This window comes from Camelina sativa, chromosome 11, assembly GCF_000633955.1.
Source record: "Camelina sativa cultivar DH55 chromosome 11, Cs, whole genome shotgun sequence".
In the NCBI taxonomy this organism is placed as follows: Eukaryota; Viridiplantae; Streptophyta; class Magnoliopsida; order Brassicales; family Brassicaceae; genus Camelina; species Camelina sativa.
Genome location: NC_025695.1, coordinates 25,131,593 through 25,143,310, shown reverse-complemented (window position 1 = coordinate 25,143,310; position 11,718 = coordinate 25,131,593). Strand labels below are relative to the sequence as shown.

Here is an 11,718-nt window from a genome sequence, read left to right as displayed (position 1 = left end):
AAGTGTAGCTAGTAATGCCATCTAGTTTAAGTACAAATGTAAAAAAGATCAGAGGAACAAACCCGTTCAATGGCTTCACGCTCTTCAGGTGTAACGGTAACAGCTTGTGGCATTGCTGCTTCCAACTGTTCCATAACATTCCTGGTGGCATTGGTGAGATAATGAAATGTCAGCTTACAGGCTTTGTTGAACAAAGAATATAAAAAAGAGAATGATGATCTAAAACTCACTCTTCTCCCTCGACAGGTTCATTTATCAAGCGTAGGAAGTCAGTCTGATGCTCTTGAATTAGTCTCACAAGCTGCGGGTTTTGTTTACCGAGCTCCTGAAGCATAGGCTGTAGAACAAAACAGTATCAAGTGGAAAATCCATGCCATAAAAACTACCCATTAAAGACTAAGAGGTTTATAATTTTACCTGTAGAATTTGTGGGTTTGCTTGTACCATAGCTCGCAATGCTTGGAACTATGAAAATGTAAAAGAATTACAAATGTCATTAGAGAGAAATGAAGATTTCTCTTCTTGAATGGAAAAGGATTTGAAAATACCTGCTGACTGTTACGCAGGAAATCAAGATTACCAGCTCCAGCACCAGCATCTGCAGCGGGCATGCCCTGGGAGCAGATAGATAAGAGTGGATGTCAATAAAACAAATTCACAAGGGAAAACTGAAAAAACAAACAGATGCAACCAGTTTAAAATATATACCTGGGGGAACAGGTTTAATGGATTTGCGTTTGGACCACCAGTTGCAGCTGCTGGAGCTGCTTGTTGGGGCTGTGCTTGAGGATTTGCTGCCTGTTCACCAGTAGATGGGGCTTGAGCAACTGGCGGGAGTTCAGCTTGAGCAGGGATACCCTGAATTGTATCAAACAAAATTTCAATTGATTAGACACTTGATAAAGTTCTGGCAAATCGAAAACCAAAGGTAAAAAACATTATATCAAAGAAAAACATAAAATCAAGAAGTGGAATGAATCATACTGAGTATAGATATTCAACAGCTCTTTCAGGATTGTTGAAGGCAGCCCTCAGAGCACGAACAACAGTGTCACGGTCCCAACTANTTAGAGAGAAATGAAGATTTCTCTTCTTGAATGGAAAAGGATTTGAAAATACCTGCTGACTGTTACGCAGGAAATCAAGATTACCAGCTCCAGCACCAGCATCTGCAGCGGGCATGCCCTGGGAGCAGATAGATAAGAGTGGATGTCAATAAAACAAATTCACAAGGGAAAACTGAAAAAACAAACAGATGCAACCAGTTTAAAATATATACCTGGGGGAACAGGTTTAATGGATTTGCGTTTGGACCACCAGTTGCAGCTGCTGGAGCTGCTTGTTGGGGCTGTGCTTGAGGATTTGCTGCCTGTTCACCAGTAGATGGGGCTTGAGCAACTGGCGGGAGTTCAGCTTGAGCAGGGATACCCTGAATTGTATCAAACAAAATTTCAATTGATTAGACACTTGATAAAGTTCTGGCAAATCGAAAACCAAAGGTAAAAAACATTATATCAAAGAAAAACATAAAATCAAGAAGTGGAATGAATCATACTGAGTATAGATATTCAACAGCTCTTTCAGGATTGTTGAAGGCAGCCCTCAGAGCACGAACAACAGTGTCACGGTCCCAACTACCTCCACCCATGTCAAGAATTTGCTGAACAGTGGACTCTAAAACAGTTCCAGCAACAAGGTTTGACGCTGCTTGACCATACACATCTGTTTGAACCCTATTTTAACCAAGGAGGAGGACAACATTTTATATGATCAATCAGTTAGAAGAAATTCGAAAAAAAATATAATACAGTTCTGAAAAGTTCTTACGAAGCAGCAGCAGCTGGAGCTGCAGTTACACTTGTAGGCTCTGGACTGAAAAACGCAAGTAAAAAGAAGAGAAAATCAGCAAAGAGGCAAATACAAAAGAAGCTGACAATTTATTTCGTCTTCAAATCAATACAAGAAGAAGGTCAGGAACTCACACTGAGACAGTTGGAGCAGAAACCTGAGGTGTAGCTACAGTCTGAGCAGGCTGAGACTAATAACCCAAGCAATCACATTAGACACAAAACTAAGAATATGATCTACATATACTATTTTGTTTCTTGTCACTTACAAATAGACCATAACAATAATACATAAGAACTTTATTCACCTGAGTAGCACTAGGTGCGGGTGCAGATGCGGTTGATGCCCCACTTGGAGAAGCCTTGGTCTGCATTCCATCAAGATAAATGGTAAAAACTTGTTAGCATCCGCTAATTATTAAGAATCCTATTACTAATACTAATACTAATACTAATACTAAAAACAGTGGACCTAATACATCACCTTGGACAACATGATGACAATGAAACTGTTCTCAACAACATTGTTCTCTTCCAATGTAGTCTCATCCTTTAAAACCTTCCCTTGGTGGATCAGCATCTGCTTAGCAGCAGGGTATTGCGCACCTTGAACAGTTTCTATAGCTTGTTTAACATCAGAAACCTGACATCACCCAAATATATTAATATGCATCCTTAACATAAACGAAAATATCACAAAAAATTATCCACGTGCCTCAAGATTAAGTGAATCGATTAAAACTATACAGATGAAACCAGATTGGGATCCAAAACATAATTAGTTCTAACATAATCTTAATTCGAGACAAACAACCCATACAAATCACTATAGTTACATGCTCACGAAAAACCCTAATTCGTAATTCAAAATCAGTTTACATAAAACACGAATCGTCACTAAAATTTCCCAAGCCCTACAAAACGAAAATCTAGAATTTCAAATCAAAAGAGCCACGAGATTCACTAATCCAACTACACACACACACACAAAAAAAAAAATTCCCAAATCAAAATTACGGAACCAAATCAGACCTAATAAACAAGTTTAAAGAAACGGAGAAGACGATTCGAATTCGAAGAAAATCATAAGTATTACCGTATCGGCAGGTTTAACTTCGATCTCGAAGTTGGTACCACTGAGCGTCTTCACGAAAACCTTCATCGTTTTGGAGAGAGTTTTAGGGAAAAAGAAAAAGAAAACTTGAGGAAGAAAAAAAAAAAGAGAAGTTTAGAGAGAGAAGCAAAGTATAGAGAGAGACCGCTTTTGGGGTATTGGAGTCAGCTTATATATATCATCAACACAGTTAATACGTACAGGTTAATCGTCTACGTGCGTGTCTATACTAACTTTGGTGTGTCGAGATGAAACAAGAGGAGATTAGGTGCGTGTGATGGTTTCTAAGCCGTTGGATTAAAACAGGAGTATGAGATGCGGTGGAGATTTGTACAGGTGATTGGAGACTCCTTCCCAAAAATCAACTTATTTACTGCTTGTATTTGGTGAATATTTGAGTATATCGTTTCTATAATTTTGTTGGCATGCGATTTTCTTTACTCAATAGTATTCAATAAGATTAGTAATTGTTACATAACTTAAATTAAAAAGTTTTAAGAAATCATACAAAATTGTAGATGAGACTTAATTTTTCTTATTGGGATTTGGAAAACTCAAATTGTCAAAAGTTGTTTTTCATTTTTTGTTTCCACAAGTAAAAAACAAGTGTTTCTCAATAATTTTTTTTTAATTATTAACAAAACTTCTATTCAAAATAAACCATGCCATATTAATGTCAACATGCTAATAAATCTTTAAAATAATTACTTAATATAATAGAAAATTAAGTATTTGCAAAGTTAAGCAATTATTATACAATTAACTAATGAGAACAGATATATAAGTCTATTATATTAACAAAATATTAGATCAGACTTAATTTTACATACAGTAAAATCTCTATAAATTAATAAATTTGGGACCATGAAGATTTATTAATTTAAAGAGGTTTTGAATTTATCAATAAATTAGTAAATTAATTCATATAGAGACTTTCCTAATTTGGTAATTTTTTCAAAAGAAAATTTTAAAATAAGATTGAATTAATATAATTAATCTTTTTATAGAATGAAAATAATAATTATCATATTTTAAAGAGAAATATTCAAAGTTTTTATATAGTAATAATATTAGAAATGAACTCTAACAAAATTTAGTGTGTATATATATACCTATATTTTGATAATTTTAAATTATTAATTTATATTATTGATGAGACCATATATTTATGAAGGATTTTCCAAAAAAAAATATTATCTTATTATTTTACCGAATTGTGTCCAAAATTACACTGGTCCAACTTGAGACCGAAAAATATATATTAATTTATAGCGATTATTATTTTAAAGAGTATTAATTTATACAGGTTCTACTGTATTGAGATTTGGAAAACTCAAAATAGTCAAAAGTTATTATTCATTTTTTGTTTCCAGAATTTAAAAAAACTGTTTCTCAACAATGTTTTTTTAATTATTAACAAAACTTCTATTCAAAATAAACCATATATTAATGTCAACATGCTAATAAATCTTTAAAATAATATATAAAACAATTACTTATGTTGACAAAAAAGATACTTAATATAATAGAAAATTAAGTATTCGCAAAGTTAAGCAAATATTATACAAATAATTAATGAGAATAGATATATAAGTCATATATATGTACAGTATATATTAAGCTTACAAATATTCTCAATAATTACAAATTTATATCCAAAGTTATTTAGTTAATTCAAATATAAGAAAAAAGATTGAGCACACCAAATAAATACCTATGGGTGGGAAATCAAGTAAACATGAATTTGGGGTACTCAAACAAGTACTTTATTTAAATAGGTGTAAATAGTCAATCTCTACTAATAAAAAGTAGGAGCTATAAGCTCATAAGGCCGTCCACATAGGATTTTAAACAACCAATAGAAATTTGACATATCACTTATTAACATTTTATACTATCTACAGAATTTTCTATATTAAGAATTATTTTAAACAACCTATCATGATTTGACATGTCATTCATTAACATTTTCTAAATTTACAGAATTTTTTAGAAAAAAGGAAAATTTTAAATTTATGGAAATCAAAGAACTAAGCACAATATCCCTCATCGGCTAGAAATTTTTTAGACAATGGTTCAGAACCAGTATAAATAAGATTAATATGCTTCCAACAACGAATGAGCAGGAAAGCTTGATTTATCATGCGTCCACGTTTAAAAGTTTTATCTGGTTTGATCTGGTTTTTTATTTGATTAAATTAAAACTTTAAACAGTTTCAAAAAAATATTATAATATTTACAAATTTTAAAAGTTTAAATATTATAAATATTGAAATGTTTAAAAGTTCTTAGCTTTTAAAAAGTTTTTTAAATATTAGAAGTTTTAAATTTTAAAAGTTTAAAATATTATAAATATTAATGCAAAACATAAATTATCTTATTTATTTACATTTGTGCTTTTTATTTCTTATGAGCTGTAAAACATATTTTTGTGTATGATTTTAGAGATGAGTTGATATTCTTTCATTAATTTTTTATTTTTGGGTCTAAGGAAGAAGGATTGACATCGTAAGACCTTAATTTGATGTTTAAATCAAATTTTGAGGTTTAAAGAAGAAAGATGGACGACAAACACACATGTTTTATTAGCTATACNCGTTTAAAAGTTTTATCTGGTTTGATCTGGTTTTTTATTTGATTAAATTAAAACTTTAAACAGTTTCAAAAAAATATTATAATATTTACAAATTTTAAAAGTTTAAATATTATAAATATTGAAACTTTTAAAAGTTCTTAGCTTTTAAAAAGTTTTTTAAATATTAGAAGTTTTAAATTTTAAAAGTTTAAAATATTATAAATATTGAAAATTTTTAAAAGGTTCAAATTTTATATTTCGAAACCTTTTAAAAGTTTAAAATATTATAAATATTGATGCAAAACATAAATTATCTTATTTATCTATATTTGTGATTTTTATTTCTTATGAGCTGTAAAACATATTTTTGTGTATGATTTTATAGATGAGTTGATATTCTTTCATTAATTTTTTATTTTTGGGTCTAAGGAAGAAGGATTGACATCGCAAGACCTTAATTTGATGTTTGAGTCAAATTTTGAGGTTTAAAGAAGAAAGATGGACGACAAACACACATGTTTTATTAGCTATACATAGGCATGACCAGGGTTACGGTTGTCACGGTTAAGGTTTATTAACCATCGGTTATGGTTAGAAATTTTTGTAACCTTAACCAGAACCGTTTAACAAACGGTTAAACGGTTACGTTTAAATACGGTTACGGTTCAAGCGGTTACTGTTATATACGGTTACGGTTATTTGATAATATGATACGGTTGATATTATTTGATGATATAATATAATTGATATTATTTATTTATAATTAATATGTTCTTATAGTGTACTCATATTTCTATATATCATATGATTCATATTAAATAAATAATTATTAGTATATTTTATTATGTTTTTAAAATATTACAAACCAAGTAAAGATTTTGGTTTGAGAAGTTTCTAATCGCGTGGATCTAAAACCAAATAAGTATATGGATAAAATTGTCAATAATTGGGTACATGTGTTGACTATGCTGGTAATCATGAATTTCACAAATTTTATGAGAAAAGAAATGATTTTGTTCTTGGAGTTTGATGGGTTAACAAGTTGTGTGGTAGTATAAAAAAGGTTTTTCAATGGAAAAATGTGAAGAAGTTGACGAGGAAGAAGAAGAAAAAGAGTATTACGAAGAACCAAACGGTAAAAGTTACGATGACAATTAACACAAAATTTGACAATGAAAATGACAAGAAAGAATATGAAGAATAAGAAAACATTGAATAAAAAACACGAAAACATAGGTGGTAGCGATCAATTAAATATGAAAACGAGTTAAATTCATGATTATAAAATTGTTTCGTTTTTCTGGTGGTTAAAGAAAATGGTTTAGGATATGTGAGGTCATCAGTTTGATTTGCATCGCCTGGACGTCAAGTTAAATTTATGATTTTTTATCAGATTTGATTTTATAACACAACTGATTTTTATATTTTTAAAAATTGTGTATCTGAAATTTATTTTTTTCCTCTAGTACTAATTTTAATTTTTTTTACGAGATAATATTGTATTACCGTAATCAATCAAATATAATTTTTATCAAAATATATCAAATAAATCCACGCTTAGCGTGGGTTCAAAACCTAGTTGTAATTAAAAAGACAATACTAAATAATAATTGATACAATAAGTAACACTAGAGATGAACTCTAGCAATATTTCAATATTGATATAAATATTGCTAAGCATACATTTTGCAATAGATCGAGCTATGGAATTAGACGAAGCTTCCACCAACATGAAAGTACAAAATGTGAATTTGCAATTGTTTTATCCAACAAATTCAAGTATCGAAGCTAGTCTGGTGGTAACACAATCAAATGTTACCTACTTAACTCAATTTGTTGAAAATGGTTGTTGTTATAGCCTTGTAGAGACCACAAAATACACCAAAGTTCCACCGCTATCCGAAAATCTGTAGCTATAAACACATCTCGGGTATGCATTCTAACTTGACCCGTATGATCTCGAAGAATCCAATTTTCCCCACACATGGATATCCAATTAATCCAAGATGCATGAACATTATGTTAAATTTGAATTTATTTTGGGCTTCTAACAAAAAACCAATTGATAATTAATGGATTGGTCATAACCTTTTATATATTAATAAAAATCTTTTCAAAGATCAAATGTGGGACTTAAATTGTATCCCAACAATATCTCTCCTTCAAACCAAGGACCACATGTGGAATATTAACACGCGTCCTCGAGATGATAACTCTATCTATAATACCATGTTAAATTTGGGTTTATCTTGGCTTCCAACTAAAAATCAATTAACAATTAGTGGATTGGCCATAACCCTTTATATATTAATCATAATCTTTTCAAACTTCATATGTGGGACTTGGATTGTATCCCAACACATTACATTTGATGTATCCACTTCTCCTTTGTCTATTTTCTTTTCATAAGTAAATTCGATAATTCGTCTTAATATGTGAGAGGACCCATGGGAAAACCCAAAAATATTAAACCTTATTACTAATTTGTTTTCTTTCTAAAATTGAACCCTTTTATCTTAAGAAAAATATTGAAATTGATTTTGAACCCTTATCAAATGCCTACTTTGCCTACCCCTTGTGACACCCCGGTTTCAAGGACATGCGGAGAGGTTTAAAAGAATTGATTTGGCTACCTATGTCACCAAAGTGCACTTATCTTTTCCGTCAAGGGTCGTGAGAGAACTCCACAGTTAAGCGTGCTTGAGCTGGAGTAGTCTTAGGATGGGTGACCTTCCGGGAAGTGACTGTCGGAACTGTGCAAGTGAGCACAAAACACAGGAAAAGATCACGTGGTGATTTGTAGAGACGGTAATAAGTTTTTAAAACCTCCCGGACGTAGCAAACCGGCTATCGGATATGGATGGGCTCACGGGCTTAGTGAGAGAACGTGAGGCCCATTAAAGAAAGTGAACCCATGGACTGGGATTGGACATAGGATCCACTAAGAGGTGGCAGTCGGGGCGTTACACCCCTAGAGACAAACTTGTTTGAACTTCTTTTAATTAAAGATCTTCATCAACTTCTTTAGTGCCAAAAGTTTTAAATCATCTCTTCCATGCATTTTTTTTTAATGAAATTTCTGATTTTATATATTCCAACAAAGCGATTACATAGGATTAGTTTAGTTACTAGGGTGCCACAACAATGATAGCAAGAGTCGAGCTGAACATCTTCAGAACAAGTACAAAGAGAGAAAAAAAGAAAATACCACATTCTAAGGATAGAGTCCGTGGAACCAGAGAGCTAGCATGCCTTGGAGTTTTGTTGATCGTTCACGAGCGAGGCAGGTGTTGCGGATTCGCCTATCCAGGTGAGAGAACTGACCTTCCACTAGTGTGCGGTGGCTGGTATAGATCCGAGCGTTTCTTTCATGCCATAGTGTGTAGATTACAGACTGAGCCACAATTAGCTTTAGAGTGGCCATGGGTTCGTCGCTTGTAGAAGACTGTAGCCATGGAAGGAACCTGTCCCAGGTGAAGAAGCCGGTGAAAGGGAGCTTTAACTTGTTGAGGCTCCATCTCCAGAGGTCATATGTGTAAGGGCATCTGAGGAACAGGTGATCCCTTGTCTCAAAATAGATTTCACAAAGGGGGCAGGTATCATCCTCCAGGATACCCCAGTTTCTTAGTCTTGATAGGGTGGGCATCCTATCAAGGCAGCATAGCCACATGATGAAGGATTGTTTGGGGATAGAACCTGGAAACCACACTTGCTTATGCCAGTTTACTTTCTGAGATAGTGGCCTGTAAGTCTGCCAAGTATCCGTGAAACTAAAACAATCGTGAGGCTCGGATGTTGCGGTAGTCCACAAGTAAACATCATTGACATTTTCATTTAGCTCAAATTCAACGAGATGGGTTAAGAGGAGTTCTATCCTATCACTTCTCGCACCTCTGAATATCCAACCAGCACCATTGTGAGCACTTACCACTGTGGAATGAAGCGGGAGGCCTAATCTTTGGTGTTCTCATGGACCTAAGAAGGATAGTAAGTCTCCAAAGGGGGTCCAGTTGTCATACCAGAAAGAGCAATGTTTTCCATTGACAACTTTGCATGAGAGGAATGTTTTTGCAATGTTTCTCAGCTTAAGCAGTTGTTTTCCACATTGAGGATCCATGACTTCTTGGTGAGAGTCTCCAGAAGCAGTTCCGTCTCAGCTTGTATTTATACCAGGCGACCCATAAGGATCCAGAAGAGGAAAAAAGTTGCCAGATGAGCTTCAAACCAAAAACTTTATTCCATGCTTTTTGATCTTTAAGGCCCAGTCCTCCTTCTGATTTCGGAGTGCAAACTTGCTTCCATCCTACTTTAGCTTGTTTTTGAATTTCTGCAGAACCAAACCAAAGGAATTTTCTACAAAGTTTCTCGATATCCTTGATGCACTTCACAGGGAGGATGAAAGCGGCGCACCAATAGGCTATGATGTTATGTATGACTGAAGATAGTAATTGGAGTCTCCCAGCATACGACAAGTGCTTGTATTTCCAGGACTGAAGCTTACTTCTGGCACGTTGTACCAGCGGTTCACAGTCTGACCGTGAGAGAGGATTTGGCAGGAGAGGTAGTCCCAAGTATCTGACTGGAAGAGTTCCTAAGGTGAAACCAAAACTTGTAGCCTGGTGGGTTTGAGACTGCACACTATCACCATCGAGAAAGAGCTCCATTTTATTCCTGTTCAGAATCAGCCCCGAGATATTTGAGAAGTACTCCAGTAGGTTTACAATGGCAGTGATGAGTTTTCTCCATCGAAAAACAGCATTACATCATCAACAAAGATGAGATGGGTTACACTGGGATTAGAGGCTTTGGGGTGGTAACCGATCTGTCCTGCTTGAAACCGCAACTCCAATAATCTTGAGAAGATATCCATTCCGATCACAAAGAGGTAAGAGGATAGTGGATCTCCCTGTCGCAGGCCTTTCTGCCCTTAAAAATACCCACAAAGTTCTCCATTTACACTGATCGAGAAGCGAGTGGTCTTGATACATTGACTTATCCAGTGAACATATTTGGATGGGAAATTTGTTGCCACTAGTATATCGAGAACAAAACTCCATTCAATAGAATCAAACGCTTTTTTTAAGATCTATCTTCAACATACCTCGTTTAGAGATTCCACTATTGTTGTAGCCTTGGACGAGCTCTGAAGCTAGAAGGACATTTTCAACAATTTGCCTTTGCTTTATGAATGTCGTCTGATTCTCCGTAATCATAAGTGGTAGGAGATGTTGGAGTCTTCTAGCAAGGAGTTTGGAGATAACCTTTTACACCGCATTCAGACACGCAATAGGTCTGTATTCCGCAACTGTTTCTGCGTTAGTGACCTTAGCTATCATCGTTATAGCTGTTGAGTTCCAGCTTGGTTCCATTTTCCCATGAATGAAAAAGTTATGGACTGCACCAGTGACCTCTTCACCAATAATATCCCAGCAATGCGTGAAAAACTCACATATGAAACCATCAGGACCTGGAGCCTTGTTTTTGGGGAGAGCAAAGAACTCTTCTTTAATCTCAGCAGCGGTAAAAGATCTTTCCAAACTGTTTCTCTGGACATCTGAGCATCTGAAGGGGTGAATAGATTGGATGCAAGCTTTTAGGCAAGGAGTTGGGCTGGAAGAACCGAATAGAGAGGTGTAGTATTCCACACATGCGTTCTTGATGGGGTCAATGTCGGTGATGACTTCACCGTTGTCCAACTTGAGTCTCTTAATCTCATTGACGGCGTTGTCCATGCATTTACTAAGGCATCCATATATTTCTATAAATAGTAAAGATTTAAAGTGTCAATGGATTAGCTGATCACATTTTTTTCTTGGGTCTTTGAATCTTTAATAACTCTAAAGATGAAACTAAGCTTGTCCTCTAACAAGGATATTATTGTTGAGAAAACATTTTGAGGACTGAGAATGTTAGCCAAAACACAAAAAAAAAACAAAAAAAAAAAACAGTGCATCTGATGAAGAAACATGAAAAATAAGATTCAACGATACCAGAAGCTTTTTTTAAAAAAAAAATAAAAAAACGATACCACATGCTTGACAAGTAAATATTGAATAGTGTTCTTTTACTTTTTGCAGATAGAGAGGGTAGATTTGCAAAACAATTAACAATAACGGTTTTTTTTTTCACAAATTTCACTAAACCCAAACTTAGACCGATCCCTAAACCGATTTTGCCCACTC

The 11,718-nt window shown here is 34.0% G+C and overlaps 1 protein-coding gene across 4 annotated transcripts in view; it reads right to left on the bottom strand.

Annotated features, from left to right (window-relative positions):
• LOC104724206 (ubiquitin receptor RAD23d) overlaps positions 1-3,103 on the bottom strand; it is a 4,310-nt gene extending 1,207 nt beyond the window's left edge. Inside the window, exons 1-12 of one of the 4 annotated variants that reach the window (XM_010442653.2) lie at positions 2,944-3,103; positions 2,332-2,490; positions 2,156-2,215; positions 1,983-2,038; positions 1,828-1,872; positions 1,602-1,733; positions 985-1,030; positions 709-858; positions 549-614; positions 418-465; positions 231-337; positions 63-141 (exon numbers count right to left, since the gene is read on the bottom strand). In XM_010442653.2, the coding sequence (XP_010440955.1) occupies positions 63-141; positions 231-337; positions 418-465; positions 549-614; positions 709-858; positions 985-1,030; positions 1,602-1,733; positions 1,828-1,872; positions 1,983-2,038; positions 2,156-2,215; positions 2,332-2,490; positions 2,944-3,009 (1,014 nt within the window). In that variant the 5' untranslated portion in view covers positions 3,010-3,103. Of the gene's footprint in view, positions 1-62; positions 142-230; positions 338-417; positions 466-548; positions 615-708; positions 859-984; positions 1,031-1,119; positions 1,186-1,279; positions 1,430-1,555; positions 1,734-1,827; positions 1,873-1,982; positions 2,039-2,155; positions 2,216-2,331; positions 2,491-2,943 lie in introns of all 4 variants that reach the window. The other 3 variants (XM_010442651.2, XM_010442654.2, XM_010442652.2) reach the window with 3 other exon arrangements.